This window comes from Notamacropus eugenii, chromosome 1 (assembly GCF_028372415.1).
Source record: "Notamacropus eugenii isolate mMacEug1 chromosome 1, mMacEug1.pri_v2, whole genome shotgun sequence".
In the NCBI taxonomy this organism is placed as follows: domain Eukaryota; kingdom Metazoa; phylum Chordata; class Mammalia; order Diprotodontia; family Macropodidae; genus Notamacropus; species Notamacropus eugenii.
Window position 1 is genome coordinate 706,645,735 of NC_092872.1, and position 25,993 is coordinate 706,671,727.

Sequence of the window (25,993 nt, forward strand, 5' to 3'; positions counted from 1 at the left end):
TGTTTTCATATCCGCATGGACTAGTAAAGGGCTTCTTCAACTTTTTCCACTAGCAGTTTTCCTTGGCATTGCTTGTCCTGAAGTCATGCACAGTACAAAGTGCGCATGCTTTGTGTTCAGAACCAAGGCTGCAGTGAAGTTGCACAATGCAACACGAGCAAGCGCTGCCAGAAACATCTCAGATTTATTACACATTTGATTTTGAGTTAATTTTTGGTCATTGCAAGTTCAGAAAACTTTTACTGTTGCCAGTTTTTCACAATATCCCATATGGGTAATGGTCCAGGAAAGGAGAGTAAGAAGGAGCAGTCAGTCAGATAGAGAGAAAAAAATAGGGGAGTATAACGTCAGGAAAACCTAGAAAGAAGGGAGCATCCAAAGATGAGAGGGTGGTCAAAAGTGTCAAATACTGTAAAGAGGGTGCACAAGATGAGGATGGAGAAAAGGACATAAGATTTGACAAGTGATCATTGGTGATTTTGGAGAGGGCCCTTTCAATTGAATGGGGAAGTTGGAAGCCAAATTGTAAGGGGTTGAGGAGTGAATGAGAAGAGAGAAAGTGAAGGAAGATTTTTTTTAGGAATTTGAATGTGAAAGGGAGAGGAAATATCAGGACAAAAACTTGAAAGGGTAGTAGTGCATAATGAGAATTTTTTTTAAGGATGAGGAAGGGCTCAGATTCAATCCAGCTCATACTCTGTCTAGCTGGGATTCTATCTGGCCCGCTTGTGAATACAAGCGTTACAAATGCTTAGGCTCCTTAAGAGGCAACCCAATTTGGCGAATCTTTAATAAACTTTGTTTTCTTTGGCTTTAAAAAAAAAAAGGATGAGGAAGACATGGGCATGATTATAGGCAATGAGGAAGGAACTACTAGATGTGAAGAGATTGGGGATTTGGGGAGAAGAAAGCAAACATCTGACTATGTCACCTCCCTATCCAATAAATTCTACTAGCTTCCTATCACCTATAGGATTAAACACAAGGTATTCCAAAAGTCTTAGTGCAGTTTTGAGCTTTAATAATCTTTTGAAGTTTGTTAAAAGTCCTCAGTGGTGTGGGAGGCTTGAGAAGAGAAGGGATTATTTGGAACAGCCACTGTGGCAAGTGAAATAGAGATTCAATTAAGGAGGAGTGAAAGGAATTCCTTTTAGCAGAGAGGACCCAGTTGACATTGGCAACAGTAAAAGGTTTCTGAATGTGTAACAACCAAAATACAAAATCAAATGTGTAATGAATCTGAGGGGTTTCTGGCAGCATTTGTCCACGTTGCACTGGACAACTTCACTACAGCCTTGGTTCTGAACCCATATCTCATGGGTTGACTGTTTTGTTTAAGAAGCTCTGGACTCTGGCATAGTGGCTGGTACCAAATAGAAAGCTTAATAAATGTATATTGAATTGAGTTAAATCTCATGATCCTACAATACCATGCCTGGCTCTCAAATATGCAAGTAGAAAACAACTGTTTTTAGGATGCTGAGAGACATCAGAAAAGAAAATAAGCCCAGTGAACATGATGAATACAGAGAAGCATGGGAAGACATATCAACTGATTCAGAGTCAAGTAAGCAGTCAGGAAAACACCTTACATAATCACTGCAATGATGTAAAAGGAAATAACAATAACAAAACAATCAAAAATAAATATTGTAAATTATAAAGAAAAAGGTTGGCCCCAGACGAGAAATATGAGAAAGCACCTCATTCCCCATTTCCCAATTTCTTTGTAGAGGTTTGGAAGGGAGGGGTCCAAAGTTGCAGAACACTGCATTTAACTTCAATATTTTTTGATATATTGATAGACTTTGCTGAATCTTGTCTTCTCTTTTTCTTTTCAACTTTTTAAAAAATTCATCATTTAAAGGAGGGAAGGAGAGGGATAAATAAGGAAATTTAAATGATCTAAAATCAAGAGATATCAATAAGATTTTTTTTAAAAAAATGAGATCCAGGCATAACATTGGAAAGGTCAAATATCTCTTCCTCTTCATACAAGCCCCAGATCTCATCTGACAACTCTGACAGACAGATGTTAGTGATGGTAGTCTCCATTGTCTGTATACCTGATGAACAAAAGCTAATAGTCATACAACCATGCAAATCTACTATAAATGTATGGTGTCTAAAGTCAAGAGTCCTCTCTGCTTGAAAGTTATTCCTTTCATTCCTCCTTAATTGAATCTCTATCTCACTTGCCACAGTGGCTATTCCAAATGATCTCTCCCACACCACTGAGGACTTTTAATAAGCTTCAAAAGATTACTGAAGCTTAAAACTGCACTGACTTTTGAAATACCTTGTGATAGGGAGCCAGTAGAGTTTATTGGATAGGGAGGTGACATAGTCAGATGCCTGCTTTCTCTACCCCAAATCCGCAATCTCTTCACATCTACTAGTTCTTTCCCCCATTGCCTATAATCATGCCCATGTCCTCCTCATCCTTTAAAAAAAATTCTCACTGTGCACTACCATCCTTTCAAGTTCATGTCCTGATATTTCCTCTCCCTTTCATATTCAAATTCCTAAAAAAAAGTCTTCCTCCACTTTCTCTCTTCTCATTCACTCCTCAACCCTTTACAATTTGGCTTCCAACTTCCCCATTCAATTGAAAGTGCCCTCTCCAAAGTCACCAATGGCCTCTGGTCAAATCTTATGTCTTTTTCTCCATCCTCATCTTGTGTACCCTCTTTACAACATTTGACACTTTTGACCACCCTCTCATCCTTGGATACTCCCTCCTTTCTAGGTTTTCCTGATGTTATACTCCCCTATTCTCTCTTCATCTGACTGACTGCTCCTTCTTACTCTCCTTTCCTGGACCATTACTCATATCTCATTTCCTATGAGTCAGTGTACCCAAAGACTCTGTCCTGACTAGATTCTCTCACTTGGTGACCTCTTCAGCTCCCACAAGTTCAAACATCATCTCCATACAGACGACTCCCAAATCTATATATCACAACCTGACCCCAATCTATTTTTTAGATTTTGAACATATTATCACCCTTGCTGTCTTCTAGGGCTTAGTCAAAGCGATCATCTATATATGGTGTCCAATGTTCACTGCTCCTTTTTTAAATGTGACACATCTTCTATTTCCATCAATGAATCAACAAATATTTCTTAAGCATCTACTATATTCCAGGCACTGTGCTATGTGCTAAGGATAAAAATGCAAAAAATGAAACCATCCCTACTCGAATGGAGCTCACATTTTAATGAGGGAGACAAGGACATATATAAATATATATTAAATAAATATAAGATAATTTTGGTGGGGAAACCTATAGCAATTGGGAGATTATGAAAGGTTTCATATGTGAAGGTATCACCTGGGCTAAACTTTGAAGGAAATGGGATTCTAGGAAGCTAAAGTTAAGGGAAATTAGCATGACAGACATGGGGAGCAGCCAGCACTAACACATAGAAACATAGATGTCTCAGGAACATCACAAACTCAATATACCCAAAATAGAGCTCTTTAAAATATCCTCCAAAATCCATTCCTCTTCCAAATTTCTCCCCTGTGCTCCATTGGTTTCTGGGGAGTGTGGACTCAGACTTAATATAGTTTTTATATAGGATTGGTCCCATCAAATTCACATGCAAATTTGGCATCACTGCCAGATGAATCAGAGTCAGGTTCCAAAGGTTACTCCTTAATCCTCAAGGCATTGATGTTAACTTGCAGCAAAACCCATGGACTTGAGTCCCAGATGGCCAGATTCCCAGAAATATAATTCTCTTTACCTTTTGAAATTAACAAAATTTCAGGGTGAACCCCTTTACTTAATATGAAAGAACAGAAGCCATGACAGGTAAAGAACCCAGTCTATAGTCATGGAGCCACATATTGGTTTTAGAGATAGAAGGCTCAAGACTCTCCTTACAGTATTGTTGCTTACCTGATGCCTCCAGTAAAGAAGTCAAACCAAGAGCAGAGATCCAATCAAGAAAGAGAGGACAAAGCTGAGGGCAACTAAGGCATTTTGAAGGTACTCCCCCCGCCCCCCAGCCCCACACCCAGCTCTGGTTCTGCAGCAGCAACCAATCAAAGAGGCAGCCACTGACCACATGGTTACAACAAGAACCAGGTACCAATGTCTATACATACTCCAGAGTTTTCCCAAAACGCTTCCATTGCCTGTCATCACAACTCTCCCAGAAGAAGAATCCCTAGTCTTTTCCACATGGGGAATTGTATCAGTTCAGGAAGCTGATACACTTTGTTCAGGTTAATAAGGACTGGGCTCATCGATCAGCCTCATTAGATATACCGGCAGGAGAAGATCTATGAATTATGCAGTTATAAAATAAGCTGAAATAAGAAAACTATCTACAACAATGTAAAATGAAACAACAACAAAAAATCTAAACTGAACATCGTGTTCACGATAATGACCAAGCTTAGCCCTGGAGAAGAAATGATAAAATGTACATCCCTCTCTACTGGGCAGACGTGGGCACTAAGCATGTGCTGTGTTGGTTGGTTTTGCTCAACTGTTTTTCTCGCTGTTTTAATTGTTTTGTTCCAAGAGATGGTTCACTGGGTAGAGGAGAAAGATCTATTTGAAAATGGAAGTAAAAAACAAAATACGTGGTCAAAAGATATGAACAGGCAGTTTTCAGACAAAGAAATCAAACTATATATAGTCATATGGAAATGCTCTAAATCATTATTGAGCAGAGAAATGCCAGTTAAAGCATCTCCAACGTACCACCTCACACCCATCCAAGTGGCAAATATGGCAGAAAAAGGAAAATGACAAAGTTTGCAAGGTTGCAGTAACTGTTCTTCTGGCTCTGCTTTGTTTAGTCGGTATCACTTTATAGAAGTCTTCCCATAATCCTTAGAATTTTTCATATCCACTTTCTTCGTGGGCAGTAATACTCTATTATAATTACATACCACAATTGGTACTTGATAATTGATAGACACACTGTTTTCCAACTTTTGGGTTCCACAAATAGTACTGATATGATTTTTTTCATACAGATAGATCTTTTATTGAATTATCAACCTCCTTTGGTTAGTAAGTCAATTGTGGGATCAATCACTAAGTCAAAGTGTATGAAGAATTTTATGATTTTTCTTGCATAATACCAAAACATTTTGCAAAATGCATGGACCCAATCCATAGCTTCAACTGTCGTGAAGTATTATGCCTATTTTCCCTCATTCCTGCCAACACTGAAAGTCACATTTAAAGAGTGGCAAAATGTATTAGACAGACCCAATTCATCAGAGTGATGGTCTAGGAGACTTAGACTATCCAGTGTCAGGCAAGAGCGAGTCTTGGGCCTCTCAGTACATGAGATCTGGGAGTCAGAACAGGGGGTAGAAGTGGGAGACAATGTGTCTGAGGAAGTCAGATAATTCAGTTAGATAGGCAGTGTGATATGGTAGAACAAGTCCTGGACCCAGAGGTCAGGAGAGATCTCTGTTCAAACACTAGCTCTGATATTTACCAGCTGTATGAGCCTGGAAAAATCACTGGAACTCTATGAGCTTCAGTTTCCACATTTATAAAATGAACACAATAATATACTATATATCTCACAAATGTTATGAGGAAAACATTTATTATCTCAAAAAAGATTATGATGACGATGACAGCTAACAGTGCTATAAAGCTAGTAAAGTATGTGTTATCTCAATTGATCCTCACAACAACCCTGGAAGATAGGTGCATTTTTATCCCTATTTTACAGATAAGGAAACTGAGGCAGACAGCGGGTTTTATTGACTTGCTCAGAGACACACAGCTAGTAAATGTCTAAGCCAGATTTTAAATTCAGGTCTTCCTGACTCCAAACCCAAGGCTCTATCTACTGCACCATCTAACTGCCCATAAAGAATATCTTACCAAGCCCCCTACCAGCTGTTTTTTTCCACATAGTCCTTATATTTACTGAATACATCTGATGTGCCCAGCTCTGTTCTAAGTCCTGTGAGGGTTATAAGAGAAGTCTATGACAACTTCTGGGGAGCTTATGGTTGTGTTGAGGAAACCAGACTAACCTACAAGTCAACAATTAAGCACCTACTATGTGCTAGGGTACAAAGATAAAAACAAAACAGTCCTTGCACTCAAGAGGCACTCCAGATCCTACTGGAGGGAAGCAACATGTATGCAGATAAATTAGATAGAGATATATAGGGATGATTGTATACACACATATGTTATACATATACACATATTTCTTGTTCAGTCCTTTCAGTCATGTCTGACTCTTTGTAATGCTATTTGGGGTTTTCTTGGCAAAGATAGTAAAGTGGTTTACCATTTCCTCTCTAGCACATTTCATAGATGAGGAAACAGACAAAGAGGGTTAAGTGACTTGCCCATGGTCACACCGCTATTAAATGTCTGAGCCAGATTTGAACTCGGGAGGATGAGTCTTCCTGACTCCAGGCTTGGCACTCTGTCCACTGTGCCACCTAGCTGCCTATGTGTGTTTGTGTGTGTGCGTATATAAAAATCACAACGTAATTTCAGGGCGCGAGGAAAGCACCAGCAGCCTGGAGGACAGAAATCTACGAAGACCTCCTAGGTAGGAGGGACCCCCAGAACTGTTCTTAGGAGGCTAAGAATTCTTCAAAGTAGAATTGAGGAGAAAGCATGCCAGAGAGGGGGTGGGCATAGCCTGGGCACAATAAACAGGCAGGAGATCAAATATTCTCTACAGGGAACAGCAAAGAGGCCAGTTTGACTAGAACACAGAGAGTGTGAAGGGGGACTGAATGAGTCAATTTAGAAAGATGATTCGTTGGAGCCAGGTGTGAAGGATCTTAAATGTCAGACTGATGAGTTTGTATTTTATCCTCAGGGTAATAGGGAACCACTGAAACTCCTTGATCAGAGGAGGAACAGGGTCACAGAATAATATGAAACATCTAACAATCCATTGCAGCTTACAATTAGCTCTATGGAAGCACTATCAGACTTTAAGCCCCTCGAGGTTCAGGGTCTCTTTTTATATTCCCAGCTCTCAGCCAAGTGCCTGGCACATAATTGGTTGGTTGTTGTCCTTTGTGCTCAGACAGGACCAAAATGACATTACTACGTCAGGGTCAAGGTACAACGTGTCTGACTGTAGCTGATCAGATCTGTATGAGCTTGGAAGGTTCTACCACAGGTTGAGCACAAAAATTTGGAGCGAAGATGTCTCTAAATTTGTACATTTCCCTTTTCTTTTGAAGTATTGCAATTCTGCTTCACTCAGAGCACAGCGCTGATGTGGGCACACCATGCTGGTCAGTCCTGTGCCAGTGTCTCCCATGTCTCACCATCAATTCCAAAGTTCTTCAGAGAGACCCAAAAGTGCCCTTGTATCACTTCTCTTCTTCTGCCTTCTATGTGGGCACTTGCCTTGTGTAAGTTCTCCTTAAATAATCTTTTAGGCAAATGTACATTTGGCATTCAAACAATATGGCCAGCCCATCTGACCTGTGCTCCCTGCAGTAGAGTCTGAGCGCTTGGCAGTGTAGCTTGAGAAGGGACCTACCTCAGTGTCCAGTACCTTATGCTGCCAGATGATCTTCAGGATCTCCCTATGATAATTTCAATAGAAGTGATTCAGTTTCCTGGAATGGCGCTGGGATACTGTCCAGGTTTCACACTCATACAACAATGTGGGCAGCACACTGGCTCTGTAAGAGTTCGGTGGGCAGCCTAACACTTCTCCTCTCCCACACTTTCTTCCCCATAGTTTCTCTGAGCCTCCTAAATACTGAGCTAGCTCTGGCAACGCATGCACCAGCCTCATCATCTATGTGGACATCCCTGGAAAATACATTGACAAGGTAAGTGAACTTGTCCACAGCATCCAAAATTTCTCCATTTCCTGTAATTAATGGTATCACACAGGGATGGTGTAGAAGTGACTGGTGGAGAACCTCTGTTTTCTTGGTGTGGATTATTAGGCCAAAATTAGCACTAGCAACAGAGAATCAATCCATACTCTGTGGCATCGCAGCCTCAGAGTCTGCGTTGAATGAATAATCATCTGCAAACAAAAAGTCACACACCAGCTCCCCCTTTACTTTAGCCTTGACTTGTGGTCTTTTCAAGTTAAATAATTTACCATTGGTGTGGTCGCTGACCTTGATGCCGTTTTTGTACTGGTTGAAGGTATTTGACAACATTGCTGAAAACCTCATGCTAAAAAGCCTGAGAGAAAGTACACAGTCCTGCTTTATTCCACTGGTGACTGGGAAAGCTTGAGAGCATCAGCCATTATGCAGGACCTGGGCAAGCATGCCATCATGAAACTGGTATACAATACTGATGAATTTCCTGGGTAATCAAATTTTGCCCTTTTTTTTGTTTGTCCAAATTTTGCCATCATTCACCACAAGCCCTCACAATTGATCAGATCAACAAACATTGCGTACAGACCTCTGTTCTGCTCCTGACATTTCTCCTGCAGTTGTCAGGCAGCAAACACCGTAATGACAATTCCTTGGCCTTTTCTGAAGCCACACTAGTTCTTAGGTAGATGACCATCTTTTAGGTAATGGATCAGCCTGTTAAGGAGGATCCTAGCAAGACTCTTTCTGGAAATTACTAAGACACACACACACACACACACAAACACACACACACACACACACACACACACACTTACACTTGTGATTGTCCCAGGACAATGTACTTCCCTCTCATTTATAGAGACAGACAATGGAGACATCTGTGAATTCCTGGGGGATAACCTCCTCTTACCAAATAACCTGGAAGATTTCAGTAAGTTTTTGTATGAGCAGTGAACCCCCTGCCTAAATCTCAACTGGAAAAGAATCAGCACTAGCACTTTGCCACAGGGGAGCCTCATGGCATTCAAAACCTCTTCTTCAGTTGGAAATTCAACTTGAGAGAGATTGACTTCAACCTGAAGTAAATGGTCAGTGGTTTTAGCATTGGTTCATGATGGTCTGTGGAAAACACTATGGCAGTGTTCATCCCATCTTTCCAGGATCATGTCCATATTACTACTCAATCAGCACTGAGTAGTTAAAATATACCACAGGTCTTTGACCTATAAATAGCTTTCAGGACATCATAAAAGTATTTTGGGTTGTTATTACTAGTGCAAAACTGAATTTCAACTACCTTCTTACTGAGCCAAGAATCCTCATTCTCTCTAAGCTTCACTTTTACTTGCTTTTGATGGAATTCAATGCTGCTTTCTTAGAGATGGATGAATTATCCTGCTGGTAAAACCTATAGAGTTCTCCTTTTTGATTTAGCAGCTTCTGAATTTCCCCATCATTTTCTTCAAACCAGTCTTGATGTTGTAAATAAGTAAATGTGATGCTATATACCAAATTTCTGAAAGCTGCCCATTCCTTTTCTGCTTCACTGTTGCCAGCTGTATGTTGTGTTGGTTCAGCCTTCCCTCCGAGTTAGCAACAAACTATTCATACAAACCTAGAGAGACTCTAATCTATTGACACTGACTTCTGGTAGTTGTCTTGCCTTGGGGTTGGTGCTTTTATTGAATGCAAATGTTTGGCTTGGAGAGGATAAGTCTATGATCAGTCCAGCACTCTGTACCATATGTCATGTTTGTTAATCTTACATCCTGTCTTTCTCTTCTCCTTACAATGACAGGGTCTATTAAATGCCAATGTTTGCTGACATTTAACCCCTCACCAGGGTTCATCATGGTGAGAGCATATGCCTCAACGATGGTGGCATGGTGCTTTCCTGAAAGGAACAATACATCATCATGACCCTGTTGTTCACTTCTTTTGGTAGGCATACAAGCTTGTTGACTAGATTAGTTTTAATTGAGAAACTTATGCCCACTTCATGGGGTTCCCCATCACTGCCACCACTCCAGAAAAATGTGGATCCAGCTCCGACTTTAGTAAATTGGCCTTCGTTTATCAGCCTTGTCACTCTGGGCTGCTATTTGGATGCTATTTCTACTGAGTCCTCTCACAACAAGTCTTTCAGGTCTACTGGATTTTGTGTTGTCCATAAGCATGCACATATTCCATGTGCCAATGGTGAGTGGAATCATCTTTGCAAAAGTTTTTGTTAATTTTTTTGTGTGTTTTGACCACAGGGTAGGATTCCTACCTGCCACAGTGAGTAGGCCAAGGTTAGGTCGGGTAGAGCAGAGAATTTTTATGGCCCTTTTTCTAACCCGTTCCCCACACTAGGAGGTGAGCAGTATGGTCCTTGAAAAAGGCAGTTCAACCCAGAGGACTGCTGCATCCCACTGCTGCTTCAGTCCAGTGAGAAGACAATCCTATGACCTAGAATGCCCGTTTGCAGGATTATGACTATAGCTCCCAGTGTATCCACACACTTGATACTTCAGCACTTGCCCATCATCACAGGACTTTCAGGTAAAGAAAAATGTTAAAATGGTTATAGATGATGTCTTTTGACTCACACATAAATTGAATTTAGGTGAGGCAAAATTGGGTGAAGTTGTTAATGTCATTCTCTCTTCTAGAGTCATTGAAGTCCAATGGCAAGAACAAAAGTCGGAGTGACTGGCGATGACCTGGGACGCAGTAGATGACCTTGACATCTTCCATGTCTAATCAGTCTAAGCGCTCCACAGCTCCTGCTTCAGCTGCTGTTGAGACAAATTACTCTCATTCACCCATTCTGCCAAAGTTTTCACATGCTTGCAGAAGACACCCCACTAACTCACTGATGGGTCTGAGGCCCTAACCTGGTTTAGCCCATCTGCCAAGATAGTTTTACTGGGTTGTGGCCTCTGCACATTCTACAGCTTCTTGGAGCCACAGGTGAGAGTTGGACGAATTAGGTGGACACCAGAGTTGGAAAAGAGCCCTGAAAAGGGACTTAGCATAAATACCAGTTGACTGATTGGTCCCTCGATTTTCTAAGACAAAATGACAATCTTTAAGTAATTGGAGGATTGTCATATAGAAAAAGAATAAAGTTAATGGATATAAATGTATATAGTCTTATACTTGGGTTCAAAAAAAAGTATAATTCATGAGACCAAGATGGGAGAAATCTGTCTAATCAAATAGTTTATGTTTAAAAGATCTGGGTGGTTTAGTTGACCCCTAGTTAAATCAGTCACTCACTAATCTGATGCAGCAGCCCAGACAACTAGTGTTACCTGAACCTAATTAAGAATTATCCATTATCCAGGATGAGGCAAGGGCTGGCATTACTGTAATTTGCTCTAGTCAGAGCACATCTAATATGAGATTCAGTTCTAGGTGCCAGATTTTAGGAAGCATGCAGATAAGCTGGAGAGCATCCTGAAGAGGATGACCAGGATGGAGGAAAGCCTCATAATTGTGTCATTACACAAATTGACTAAAAGAACTAATGACCTTTAGCCCCATTTGGGGAGGAAGATGAGAAAAGAGTCATAATAGCTGCCTTCAGTCATTTGATCTGCATGGTCCCAGAGGGCAGAACTGGGAGTGGTGGATAGAATTTGCAGAAGCAAATTTTACAGAAACACAGGACTGGACCTCCAAGTCCATCAAATCTAATCCATACTTGAAGTCAAGTCAAGTCAACCAGCATTCATTTTTGTAGTTCAGTCATGTCTGACTCTTCGTGACTCCTTTTTAATTTTTTCTTGGCAAGGATACTAGAGTGATTTGCCATTTTCTTAATTTTAAAGGTGAGGAAACTGAGGAAAACAGGGTTAAGTTACTTGCCCAGGGTCACACAGCTTGAAAGTGTATGAGGCTGGATTTGAACTCAGGTCCTCCTCACTCCAGGCCCTGAACTCTATCCAATGTACCACCTAACTGCCCTTTATTTCAACTGCATTTATTGCAACTACTTATGCAAGGCACTTTGCTAGGTGCTTGGAGATACAAAAAAGGGCAAAAACCAGTCCTTTCTTTCCAGAAGCTCACCATCTAAAGGGGGAGATAACATGTAAACAAATAGGAAAAATTGGAGAAAACCAACAGAGGGAGGGCAGTAGAATTAAGAGCTATTGGGAAAGGCTTCCTATAGAAAGTAGGTTTTTAGTTGGGACTTGAAGGAAGCCAGAAAAGCTGAGTCAGAGATGATAAGGTAGAGCATTCCAGGTAGAGAGTACAGCCAGTGCAAAGGTATGGGGTCTGGAGACTTGAACAGGAATCTTTTTTATAACATACCTAAGAAATGGTCATCTAGTTTCAGTCTGAAGATCTGGGAGGGGGGAGGAGGGGAACCCACTACTACCTTCCAAAGCAGCCTATCCCATCTCTGGAGAACTCTCATTATTAGATAAGTTTTCTTATTCAGATTCAGATTTCTTCAGCTTTCTTGGCTGCCACCTCATCATGTTGACTCAAATTGAGCTTGTGGTTCACAAAAGCATTTGGATCTTTTCTTCAGAAAATTGCTGCTTCCTCATGTCTCCCCCAGTTTATATTTGTGAAGTTGAATATTTGCACCTCTGTGAAGCTTTACATTTAACCCTATTAAATTCCTTCTTAGGAGGTTCAGCCCAATCTTCTAGCCCATTCAGATATTCCTGACTGTTAACTCCATCACTCAAAGTGCTGGCTCTCCCTCCCATCTAAAATCAGAAAAACATGCCATCTATGCCTCTATTCCAGTGTAGAAAGGCTGGGGACCAACTGCACATTCCTAGGATATTTCACTGCTGACCTTCTGCCACACTGACATGGAACCATTAATGGTATGATATGGATGAGAACACTGAGCAGTTTCAACTGCAGATACTACCATCTATCCCAGTCTGTGGGGTTGTTCAGTCTTGTCTGTCTCTTCATGACCCCATTTGGACTTTTCTTGGCAAAGATACTGGAGTGGTTTGCCATTTCCTTCTCCAGATCATTCAACAGATGAGGAAACTGAAACAATGTTAAGGGACTTGCCCAGGGTCACACAAGTAAGTGCCTGAGGCTGGATTTGAACTCATGTCTTCCTGACCTAGCTACCTATCAATCCTAAAAAAATAAAAATGTTAGGCTTTAACAAAAGGAACCTTCCTCCTTGGAAGACAGTGGATTCCTCCTGGACAAAGAAATCTCCACCTGTCCTAGGGTGGATTCTTGTTCAGGGATGGGTTGGGAAAATAAGGCCTTTGAGTCTCCTCCAACTCTGAGATTCTGTGACTAGACTTGTTCAAAGGTGATGGGTGGAAGCTGGAGAGAGACAATGTGGGGATTGGTGTCAGGAAAACTTCCTAATAATTTGAGCCATCCAGAAGTCCCATGGGCTGCTCCATGAGGACTCATCGGGAAGATTGTAGAAGGCCCAGTTAGGTGCTGACCTATGAGATCTGTCCCAACATTGAGGTTTTGTGAGTTCTCAGATGTAAAAGGAGGAAGGAGGATGAGGTAACTTCCAACCCAGACAGGCTATGATTCTGAGATAAGTGTGCCGACATCCTCTTTGGACCGCCAGGTAGCCTTCATCTGGGCCACAAGTTTTGCATCTGGGCTCAAACCCTATCTCTTGTCCATGTTTCCATAAACCATCTGAAACTCAGGTGTTTCTGGGATAAGACTCCTCTCTTGGGTAATCCTCAAAGGGCCATGGGAACTCTTCACAGCTCACACCCACTTCCAATGCTCACCACTGGGCCATCCCACCCAATCCCCTTCTTTCTCTCCCCATTTTCTTGGAATCCCTCCCTTTGCTTCTTTCTACTGTATTTACCCAAAGGCTCTTGAGTTCCCCCCACACACATTGGCTGGAGGCAGACTCCCCTGAACCCCTCCTCAGGCAGTAGCCCCAGCTCCTAGCATGCTGCTGGTAAAGGGTTAAGCTTCGCCTCCCCCATGGGGGGAGGGGGTGCCACCTGACCTTGGGCAGCCCGGGCCCAGAGCTGTGTAATGGGGACAGCTGCGCTCCCACTCTCCCCCCTCCGCGCGTTAGTAACGCAGCTGCCCGTCTGCCCCGTCCCCCTTCCCCAAGCGCCAGCCCGCCCCAGCCCGCACCGCACATGGGCTGTCACTCAGCCAGGCCACCGGCTTATTTTAGCTCGGAGCTCAGGCGCTCACCCAGAGAGAGCCGGGCACTCTGGCCCCGAGCTTGGAGCTCCCACTCACAGACCTCAGCAGCATCCTCCTGGCCTTTGGCCACTTCGGGCTCTCGCTAGGATGGGCGCAGCCCACCTTTTCTTCCTCTGCCTCCTGGCCCAGGTAAGAGACGCTCATTCTGCTGCAACTTTGCCGGGCTGTCGGGGCTCCCGGAGCGAGCCCTCGGCCCTTGGGCGAAGTGGGGGATGAGGAAGGGCGGAGGGGCCAAGGAGCCAGGTGGGGCTGGGACTGCCCGCGGGGCTGGGGCTACCTCCTCTTTTCTCCTGTTTCGGGAGAGTCAAACCCAGCCCGTGGTGACGGGAGGAAGGGAAGCCTTCCTTACCGGGGTGCCTGAAAGGGGAGGAGACTCCCCCACCAAAGTTGGGAAGGGCGCGCGGAGGGAAAGAGCTAGGACACTGGGAGTGGGGCAGAGTGGGGAGGCCTGGATCCCTTCGGGGAACTCTGGAGACGCTCCGACTCTCCGTGTGCCGCCCTGACAGCCTGTGTTCGGAGGGATGTCCTGTTTGCAGAGCTGTGTGCGAGGGTCTAATGTTCTGTGTTCTAAGGTTCCTCCCGACTTCATGCGAGGGTAGGAGACCACCTGTGTGTGTGTTTCTGAACCTGTTTGTGAGTGTGCATACCAAAGCCTTCGTCTTTGTGTTTTGGGGAACAGAAAGGAAAGATCAGAGTGAATGAGAGAATTAGCTTTAATTAAACATTTAACGTTAAGTGGGGAGACAGATCCTCACCCCCTGAGAAAGATATAATGACAAGACGACCAGATTTGGGGTCAGAATCTGGGTGGAAAGTCGAATTCTGATACCTGAGATGTGGACAAGTTATTTTGCCTCTCTGGGTCTCAGTTTCCTCATCTGTAAAGTGACAGATTTGAACTAATTGGCTTCCTTCCAGCTCCCTTTCTCCCTCAGCCCCCTCCCCCTCTCTCTCTTCCTCCTTTTCCCTCCCTCCCTCAGCCCCCCTGCCCCTTTCTCACTCCCTCCCTCCCTCTTCCTCTTCTCTCAAGAGATATACGTGTTACACACAGATTTTATCTCTAAGGTCCCTTTAAGCCCTAAATCTTTGATCCTATGAAAGTACAAAGGGGCCTCCTAGTCTGGGGTTAACCTTTTTGTATGCCTGGGCCCCTCTGACAGTCTGGAGAGGACTGTGGCCCCCTCAGAATCATCTTTCTAAATGCAGGAGGTAACAAAAGAAAGCAAAGATTAGTGAAAATAAAGATAAAATTCTTTTCCCATCCCAGTTCACTGACCCCCTGAAGTCTAGGAGTCGGTAGCCCCTGGGTTAAGATCTTTGATTAGGGCCTCCCAACGACACTCCTACTTCCAGGAGTCAACGCCCAGCCTTAGACAGCCTAATTTACCTAGATTTCCCCAATTCTACAGGTAGTGGGGAATTTCCAAGGAGCGGTAGAGCCAAGTTGCCTAGAGATGGCCAGCTAGGGTAGCTCAGTGCTGGGCTTAAGACCAGGCTCAAGCACATCCTAGTCACAGTTATACCAAGCAAGCTGTCTAACCTCTGCCTCAGTTTCCTCAGCTGTAAACTGAGATAATCATTTGTTGTTGTTCAGTTGTATTTGATTCTTTGTGACCCCATTTGGGGTTTTCTTGGCAAAGACACTGGAGTGGTTTGCCATTTCCTTCTCCAGCCCATTTTACACATTGAGGCAAACAGGGTTAGTCACTTGTCTAGCTAGTAAGTGTCTGAGGCTGGATTTGTGAATACTCACCAAGATGAGCCTCCCTGATTCCCAGCACGGTGCTGTATCCCCTGTGCCACCTAACACTTATCACTCAGGGTTGTTGTGAAGGTCAAACAGTATTTGCAAAACACAGTACAGGGCCTGACACATAATAGGGGCTTGTTTTCTTCATTCACTGGAGTTCTACTTTCTGCCACTCAGTGACCCAAGATGCCAGCTATTGACCTCCCCTGGTGGCATTTAGGTGCCCCCTTCAGTTGTGCCGTAAACAGTCTCTTGTCTTCTAGGAACGCTTGTTCTAGAAATCATGTTCATTATGTCAAGAATGTCCTCTCCCTGAAAAGCTCTTTAGGAATCAGAGAGCTGGAAGGGACCTTGGAGGACCTTAGAACATGAAGTGTTCTAACACGTGAAGTGTTAGACCAGAGAGTGGAATGTTACAGCTGGAAGAGACTTTAAAACACAGAGGGTCTGAACTGGGATGGCCTTTGGAACCACCTAGTTCTACACCTTCATTTTACAAATGGATGACCTGGGTCCAGAGAAGTCCAAGGTCACACAAATATTCAGTATGTCCTAGTGATTGTCTGGATCCTGTGGCCTCTGTCTGAAGTGGTCCTGAGTATTTCTTGTGTTGATATTCTCTGTGTGTGAATGTGTGTGTGCACAGACACACATGAACACACATGCACACACACACACAATGGTGAAAGAATGTCTTTCTTTGCCCCCACCCAGCCCAAAGCAGCTGGCTCTGGAGTGAAGCAGGACAGCTGGCTCTTTGCAATGTGTCTCTGCCTTAGAGCACCACAGCAGCTGGGGCCAGTTCAGGCTGAAAGCTTGGGGAGATTGGCTTCTCAGCCCCTTGGCAGCCCCTCTTGCTAGTCCTGTGCTGCCCAGCCACAATGTGCCCCCATTTCCCCCCTCCTGGAATGGTCCCTGAGCTCAGACCCTGCCCACCCTCACCATTGCCACTTTGCTCCCTCCCTGGGCTGGGGTACAAATGGTACACATGGTGTTCATGGGTGCTCACTTGTCCAGCCCCAGGTCTTATCACTTCCCTAGACTTGGCCAACAGTGCCAAGTCTAGGACTAAGGCTCATGCCCATGGGATCCTGGCTGGAGCCAGCCAGCATGAGTCTATCACCCACAGATGACTTTCTACATATTCTCAGTCAGCTACTTTCAGTCCATGAATGACTGCCCCATCATGGGAGGTTGAAAACTGGCTCCCAGCAGGCCTCTGGCCTAGCTGGGAGATCAAAGCCCAGGTGTGTCCCACTGTATAGACAGATCATCCACTCCCTCCTGTAGACAAGATGGGTCAGGGCCCTTTGAACCACAGTTTTTCAAGGGTACTGATTTCACCTAGGACACTGAGGTTCTCTACAGAATCACAGATGACCTGGGGTGGCCTCTCCGAACCTCAGGGAAAAGGAGAGAGCCTTTAAGATTGAGATGAGAAAGTGGAAGAGCCCACTTTTTGGCTTCTTGTCTTCTAAGAACTCATTCTAGAAATCATGTTCATGACATGCCTTCCTGAAACCAGGTGCCAAGCCCTAGAGGCCCTTCCCCCTGGACACAAGGCTTTGTAAGGGAACCCCTCCCCCGCTGTGGGAATTGATCCATCCTCTGCCTAAGCAGGCAAGGCAAAGACACAAGGTCTCTGCCAGTCCAAGCCCTGAGGCAGACACCCTGCTACCCCACCCTTTTATCTGTGATTTTATCAACATAGGGAATTTCAAAATGCAGAAGCAACCTCCACAGATACAGGTTGGTACTCTCTCTGAAAATCATGGTCTTAGAGGTGGTAATAGAGTAATGAGAAATTAAAGTGACTTATTGAGGATCATGCAGCCAATAGGTAAAAGATAGGCTTTGAACAGGCCAGGGCTACACTTGATCCAGCATGTCACACTGCCACAAACACACAAACTAGGCATTTAATAAGTAACCTGCTGCATGAATTGAATTAGATGCCTGCAGCATATGAAAACACTACCTCCAAAGGTTGGCAACCTGGTTCCTTGGTGGTTTCTATAGCCTAGAAAGGTGTAAATCTGTATCAGGTGATAGCTGCTGGACCCTACTGCTCCAGAGGGGTGATTGTAGTGGAGTGGAATGGGCCAAGGGACTGGATCTGAGTTCTAATTCTACTGCTTCCTCTCTGTGTGGTCCGTAGTGCTGCGTGTCAGGGACAAAGGGGACTGGAAAACCTAGGAAAAGCAGGGCGACCCAAGGCAGAGATAGTGAGCGCCTTGCTGTCTCTTGCCAGCTCCTATCCCTAGGCTTGGGTTTAATCCCCTGGCTCTGGCCCAGGCCCCCAGGCTCCAGCCAGTCCTTTTAACAGCTGGGTCTCTGGAGGACACAGAGCCACTGTAACTCCATCCTACCCCCTTGAAAAGAGCAGAATTTCTTTGGAAGCCCAGGCCAGGCTGCCTCCAGCTTCCACCCACCACAACTTTTGTGTCCCTCAGAAGAATCACAGACAGTTGCCCCCTCTGGACTGACCACATCCTGCTGGCTCAGCTCTCCCAGGGTTAACCTCACATCCCTAATCATAGAGGAGTGTGAGGCTCTTAGGGGGCTGACCCTCTAGCCCCTTCTATATGTCCCTTAAGCTTGAAGACCTAGCCTAGTGGGACAAAGGTCAGGCTGTCTGTATGCCCCTCAGGACTGTCTCTGGAGCCCCAGAAGGGATCTCTCTCAGAAATGAACAAACGAAATCTCCAAAGCCCCCTGCCTTCTTTTCCTTCCTCTGTTTCCCTCTTCTGCATTTTTATTCCCCCTCCCTGGCTGAAAGCGGCAGAGGGGGTTGTGGGAATGGTTTCTGGCCTGGTCCTAGGTACAAGGTGGGCCATCCTTCCACACCCTCCCTCAGGAAGACAAGAGGAGAGCTCAGGCCCAGGGGCTGATGACTCAGGACATCAGCCAATGGGAGGGTAATTTCCAGGAGCCACCCAAGCTCAAATTAGCTCTAGAGGGAGGAGGAGGAGCGCATCTCTTCCTAAAAGGCAGAAAGATGCCAGTGTCACGACCTAGGGAGCCTCCTCCCCCCCAACCCGGCTCAGCTTTCAGCCTTTTGTCCTCCTCCCCACCCCCTCCCATCTGGAAACACAGTCTGCTGCCTGGGGGCCCCTGACCTTTCCTCTTCAGCCCCCGGGGGGTCTTCCCTAGGAGCGGACAGAAGAGGGCCCCTCATTCAGCTGGGGCCCCAGCGACTTGGGTTCTGGTCCTCTTTCCACCAATAACTTCTTGTGTAACCTCAACCTCAACCTTGAACTGCTGAATGGCTCTGGGGCTCACTTTCTCCTCCTTTGAAAATGGAACTATAATCTCTGTCCCATCTGCCTAAATCAGGTTCCCCAGCCCTGGCCTAAAGGTTGGTGTGCCCAAATCAAGTGCATCTGTCATTCAATCATTTAATTTAATCAGTTTAATCATGTAATCAATCATTCATTTGTCTAGATTAATGATGAATATTTTAATAGATTGTATAATATAATAATATACACTGATTAATATAATGATATAGTTAACATACTTATTATTATAAAGTTTATGATTATAATCTAATCTATAATAATATACATGTATAAAGTGTACAGCGTTGTGCTACGTAAGACATTCTGTACCTGACTTCAAAGAGCCTCCAGTCTAGTTGGGACAATAAATTAATAATTACTAGTGAAAGCCAGAGTACAAGAGATATCCCAAGGCAGTCCGTGGGATCAGAGATTTTGAGCTGAGAGGAACTTCAGAGGTCATTAGGATAAGGAAACCTGGAGCCCACATATGTTACATGATGAGCCCATGGCTGCATGGCTTCTGTGTGTCAATGGACAAAGGACTTTCCATTACGAGAGAGACCAGACAGTAGAGCGTGTAGCGCTCCATGCAAACCCATCCCACTGATTGGGGAAATTCCATCTCCAGTCACCCTGCTTTTGTCCAGGAATGCCTGGAATGCAGCTCTTCCTACCTTAGAATCCATGACTTCTTTCTAAGTTCATCTCAAGGGCTATACCTCCTGCAAGGGCCCTCTCCTCTCGTGTACGTCCAGTGTGTACTGCCCCCCAACTCCCCAAATGATGCTGTATGCATTTTGTATTTACAGATATATAATCATTATTTTGTCATTTGTATTTATTTATATTGCTACATGTGGTCATTCCTCACCCCTCCTCCATATACTACGAGCTCCTCAAAAGTAGAGGACATTGTGTCTTTGCATCCCCAGCATCCGTGTGCCAGGTACACAGTAGGCACTTAATAAATGAATCTGATGTATGGTGGGATCCTAGGATCAGAGAACTTAACTTGTAAAGAATCTCAGAGCCCATTTTACAGATGAGGAAAGATAAGTCCAGAGAAGTTACGTGATTTCCCCAAGGTCACACAGGTAGCATCAGAAGGCTGATATGAACCCAAGTCCTCTGTGTAGAAAGTCTGATTATTAGAGACAAAATCCACCTCATAGAGCCCCAAAGGGAAATCAGCCTGGGTCCATAAGGGGGATGGGTGCAGAGGTGAATTTGGAGGTGGTTTGGGGAGTCAGAGCTGAAACTACCTAAAGGTGAGAAAGATTTATGCTACCCTAAAGAGAAAGAGAAAATCTCTTTCCATAGTCTCTGAGGAATGGGGCAGCTGGAAGGAGCATCCCCCTCCCAAACTCATCAGCTTGAGGGCCCCTTCCTCAGGAGGGTAGACCTGACAGCTGAATCCATTCCAGGAATTCCTCCTGCCTCCCACTCCACCTAAGAGAATGGATAGGTTGGAGTCATAAGGGCCAAGAAGGGACAGAGGCCCAGGTTCCAATACCCCTCCTGTAGCCCTTTCATGGGACAGAGCCTCTCTACTGAAGAACCTTTCTGAAACATCGGTTGGGTGACCCAGAATGTTTCAGCCATAGATAAGAAAGAGAAAGGCATGTTCCCCTCTTTCTACCCTTTGCAGCCTTTCACTTGATCAAACTCCATGTCCTCCATAGCGACTCTGGTCCATATGAAGCTGCCTCCTCTGACATTCTACAGACCTCCCAGCCTCCCCAAGAAACATAGCATTTCTAACCATAAATTATTAAGGCTAGAAAGAATCTTAGAAATCTTCCTGTACATTCTGCAGAGGAGGAAACTGAGACTCAAAGAAATGAGGTAACTTTCTCAAGGTCATACAGCTACTAAATGGTCCTGGCCTGGAGACTAGGACTGAGATTTCCTGGCTCCTTCCTTTGCCCCACATGGTCTCCTGGCTCAACCATATTCTGTGGAGCATTGTTTCATAATAATGTCATATATGTCCTGGACCTCGAGTCAGAAAACTTGAGTTCAAATCTTGTCATTGGTTCTCATTGGTTGTCTGACCCATCCCAAGTCAAGTTAACTTCTCTGGGCTGGGGTTTCCTCATTTGTAAAAGGAGAGGGTGGCTTCAATGGTCTCTTCTTTTCAACTCTACATCTCTTCTTTCTAATATTATAAGACTCAATGAAGACAATAATGACTCCCAATTTTTGGACCAGAGCTCAGTAACACTTGTTAGCTAATGGGGGGGGTGGATGGGGAATATAATAGAAACCCAAATAACTATTACCTGGCCTGAGAGCAGTGACCTAACAGTAATTGTTAGCTCCTGAAGCTAAGACTTTAGAAAACCAACTACACACATATTTGAGAGGCAGTGTGGCCAAGTAGAGAAGGGCAGGAAGACTTGGGTGTGAATCCCACTTCAGATACTTATAAGCTACGTGATCCTGGGCAAGTCATTTCACCCTGTTTGCCTCAGTTTCCTCATCTGTAAAATGAGCTAGAGAAGGAAATGGCGAACCACTTTCTATCTTTGCCAAGAAAACCCCAAATGGAATTACCAGGAGTCAGACATGACTGAAACAACTGGACAAGCACAACAATAGCACTTATCTCCCAAGGTGGTTTGAGGTATCAAATGACAGGATATATTTAAAGTGCTTTACAAACATTAACGTGCTGTGCTACCCTTAGTCAATGACCAAATTTGGCGCTCTTGGCTCTCTTGGATGGTATTGAAGCTTATGGAGAGAGAGGAAGGAGCCACTCGAGAAGTGTCATTTATCTGTTGTACAGGTGTGTCCTTGATGTCTGCCTAGGCAGGAGCATGGGCATGGGCTGGTAGTGGGATTTGGGGCTCAGGCATCTGTGGCTCCCCAGAGCTCCTAATAACCAACACAGCCCCTGCCATTTATATATGCTTTGTAATATACAGAGCACTGTCACCGCCATTATGTTCCTTATTCTTTCTAATATGGCTGAGCTCTTCCCCCAGATTCCTTCTCCATTCTCTCTTCCTTGTTGTGGTTGTGTGTCCTTTGTTTTCAAAAAGGACCAGTGACAACACGGGGTGATTTAAGGGAGGTATAGTTGCATGAAATTGTCAGCCTCACTTTCTCTTCCTGACGTCTAGCAGTAGGACAAAAGTCAAGATAACCATCAATGACTCAGGATGCAATGGATGACCTTGACATCTTTGATGCCTGACCAAACTCCAATAGCTCCACAGCTCCTGCTTCAGCCATCTTCCTGTCCTTTCATCTGTCCATTCCAATGGGGAAAGTCTACACATGCTTGGGATAGCAACCCCCTGACTCACCGATGGGTTTGAGACCTGTCAGTTACCCTGAACTTGGTTTAGTCAGTCTGGGGTGTGGCCACTGTGCACATTACAGTTTCATGGAACCACACATGAGAGTTGAGTGAATCAGGTAGACACCAAAGGTAGATGAGCAACCCTCACACCAGAGGGGCCAGTCCTCTCTGAACACCACCCACACCTCCATGTCTCTCCCTTGCTTGGAGGTGACCCCTATCTTCCCGAAAGTTGTGATGACCTGTGCTCCCAAGTTCTGGGAGGTTCTTCAAAGATGAGCAGGCTTTGTGTGTGAGCCCAGTGATGACCAAAAGGTGATAAAAAAAAAACCAAAGAAACTGAGTCCTGAGAGCAAGTGGCTTACTCAGGGTTCCACAGCAAAGTATTTAAGGCAGAATTCAAACCCAGGTTTTCCAGTGTATTTGCTCTACTATGCTCCCTCTCAATGACGAATTTTTGGCCACAGAAACTCAGAAAGACGCAGAGATGGCTACATGCTATATGAGGAAGGATTGCCCCACAGCCACAAAATCATTGATTCTTGAATGATTGAAGTAACAACCCTGTGAAGTAGGTAAGGCTGAGCAGTATTGTCCCCATTTTACAGATGAAAAAACTCAAGCTCCATTTACATCTTCTGATTTCTAATTCTTGATTCTGTCCCTGGAAACACTTTGGATGCTTTGGAAATGCCTTCAACAAGCTTCTGCAGGGTTTAGGATATTTGGTGGAAAGGGAAAGAGGGGGTGCCTTGGTATCTATTTGTCCTTAGGTGTTTCTTCCTGTATGTCTGTGTGCTAGCTACATGGGCTTGTCTGTAATGTGTGTGTGTGTATATGTGTATGTGTGTATACGTGTATGTGTATATGTGTGTGTAAGTGTGTATGTGTGTGTTTATGTGTGTCTTTGTGTGTATGTATGTGTATGTGTGTGTGTGTGTGTGCTATCGATGTAGCCTTGTTTAGAGAGTAGATTGTTCCTAGTTTCAAGATTTAATTCCCAGGCTTTTTCTTCCCTGGGACTGACCATGTCTTCTTGGAAAGGGGCAGTGGGAGGATAAAGAGTGAGTGTAACAAATGCTCATTGAAAACTGGGCATTTCAGAATGGGCCCTTCCCTTCCCTACCCACCACAGCCTCTGATTTGGGAGCAAAGGCCCGGGGCCAAAGGACTGTGGCTTCTTTTTGACCTCATGAACTCAAGCTATGGACAGGCGGGGGCTGAGATTCCCAGGCTCGACAGAATAGGGGAGCCTGGCTCCTTGCCAGCTTAGTGGACTTCCTGGAATCCCAGCCTCCTGCAGCTGCCAGGGAGGGGAATGGAAGGGAGAGAGGCAGTCGGGATGACAATGACCAGGAGGCCAGGTTCAGCTAGGGTGCAGACCATGATGGTCAATGGAGGAGACACAAAGAGAGTGGCCTAGGAAGGGAGAGTAGAGAGCTACTTAACTGAGAGAACATTTCTGCTCTAAACCAATGAAGGCAGACTCTTAGACCCTCAGTATGTGACAGAGAACCTTCTAGGCTACTCAAAAGTTCCTGTCCATTGTTTTATCCACTCTGCTTAGGCCAAGTCCAAAGACACTCGATTTGCTTTGTTCTAGGCACATTGAAAGAATGTAAATTGGTTCTAAACAGTCCTGATTATTTACCTTAAATAAGGCCTACCTATTTAATCTGTAGGCACTCAGGTTTCCAATTGTAGACTATAACCTATAAACAAAGATGGCGTCATGGGGCAACCATCAATAGGATACATACTTTGAATTAGAGTCAAGTCAAAGGGGGCAGCTAGGTGACACAATGGATAGAGCGCCACCAGTTCTGGAGTTAGAAGGATCTGAGTTCAAATCCGACCTTGGACGCTAGCTGTGTGACCCCGGGCAAGTCACTTACCCCTAATTGCCTTTAAAAAACAAACAAGAAATGTGTACTAAGCGCCTGTCAGTTATCAGGTACTGTGCTAAGCACTGGATGTGGAAAGAAAGGCAAAAAACCAGAACTTCATCTTGAGGAGCTCACAATTCAATGGGGGAGGAAACCTCCCAATGGATAGGATGTATTTGGAGTCAGGAGGATCTGAGTTCAAATGCTGCCTTAGATAACAATACTTACTAATTATGTGACTCTAAGAAAGTGACTCAACCATTCCCAGCCTCAGTTTCCTCATCAGCAAAATTCGGATAACAATAGCACCTTCCTCCCAGGGTTGTCAAAAGGATTTAATATTGGTAAAGCATTTTACAAACCTTGAAGTACTCTATAAATGAGAACTATTTAACATAACTTTCCCACAGAGGAAGTTACCTGGAAACAGCCACTCTGTGGCTTTTCCTTCCTCCTTGTGACCAAGACTATTTTCATTTGCAAGCCAGAAGGATGCTGTTAAGGATGGCCATGTGGTCATAAGATGGAATCTCCCTTTCTCAGGGGCCTGATTTTATTCTTACGTCTCTGTGATGCACTAAGAGTGAATATAGAATCAGTCCCACTTCACAGATGAGGAGACTGAGATCAGAAAGGTTAAGTATCTGGACCATAATCTTTCATCAGTCTAAAGGCAGGGTTAGTTTCTTGGCTCCTACAACAGAGAGGCAGCATGGTATAGTAAAAAGAATACTGGAGATGGGGTGAGGTCACTTGGGTAAAGCTTGGCTCTGAGGCTTGCTAGTTCTGGGATCATCTGAAAAATGGGCATAATTATACTAGTATTACCTTCTTCGTGGGACCATTGTAAGGAAAGTGCTTTATGACCTTCATACTATGAAAACGATCATCATCATCCTCATTAACAGGCCAAACTCCATGTAAGGCAAAGGTTTTTAACCTGTGTTCATCCCTTCCTCAACATGTCTACGTATAGATTTAAGGGAATCTGTGAACTTGGATGTGGGGGGGGTGGGGGGAATTACATCTTTACTTTTCCTTATCTTTAGCTTTCTCTGTAATCTTGTCCATTTAAAAATAGGATTCCAAGAAGGATCCATAGGCTTCTGACTGACCAAGGGGTCCTTGACACACAAAAGCAGCCCTGGTCTGAGGCTTAGGTCCCTTGGCCACAGATGTCTCCTCTCACCCTGTACAAACCATCCAAGCAGCACCTACTGCTCAGGCCCAGAGCTGCCAGACCTTCTCCTCTTTGTGCACTGGTAGGGCCAGAATATGGTGAGCACTGTTTTTTCATGGGTCAGCACAGCTGGAGGGAAGCAGGAGGTCAAGGCCAGGAAAGTACAATTCTTCTCAGTCTCAAACAGAAGAGGAAGAAATATTAAGAAACTGGAATACAAGGGATGTAGGTTAGAACTAAAGAAGGACGTTCTGACAGGTAGTAGAGAAGGTAGCCAAGGGGATGGCTAGGAATTCCTCCTTGGAGAAGAGGGGATCTAAACACAGGGTGTACCCTCGTCTGCTTGGGGTGTGGCCAATATAGAAGGCAGGGAAAAGGAGGGAGAGAGGAAAGAAGGGAAGGAAGGAAGCAAGCAAGCAAGGAAGGAAGGGGTAAGGAAGGAGCAAAGAAAGAAGGAAAAGAGGGAAAGAGGGAGAGAGGGAAGGAAAGAAAGAGGGAAAGAAGAAAGGAGGGACAGAGGGAGGGGAGGAGGGAAGGAAAGAAGGAAGGGAGGGAGGAAGGAAGGATTTATTAAGAACTGACCACCT

General features: G+C 44.5%; 1 protein-coding gene across 2 annotated transcripts in view; it reads left to right on the forward strand.

Annotated features, from left to right (window-relative positions):
• The first annotated feature begins 13,807 nt into the window (after window positions 1–13,807).
• Window positions 13,808–25,993, forward strand: part of CDH15 (cadherin 15) — a 31,115-nt gene continuing 18,929 nt past the window's right edge. For both annotated transcript variants that reach the window (XM_072636542.1, XM_072636534.1), the window contains exon 1: window positions 13,808–14,125. In XM_072636542.1, the coding sequence (XP_072492643.1) occupies window positions 13,817–14,125 (309 nt within the window). In that variant the 5' untranslated portion in view covers window positions 13,808–13,816. The remainder of the gene's footprint in view (window positions 14,126–25,993) is intronic.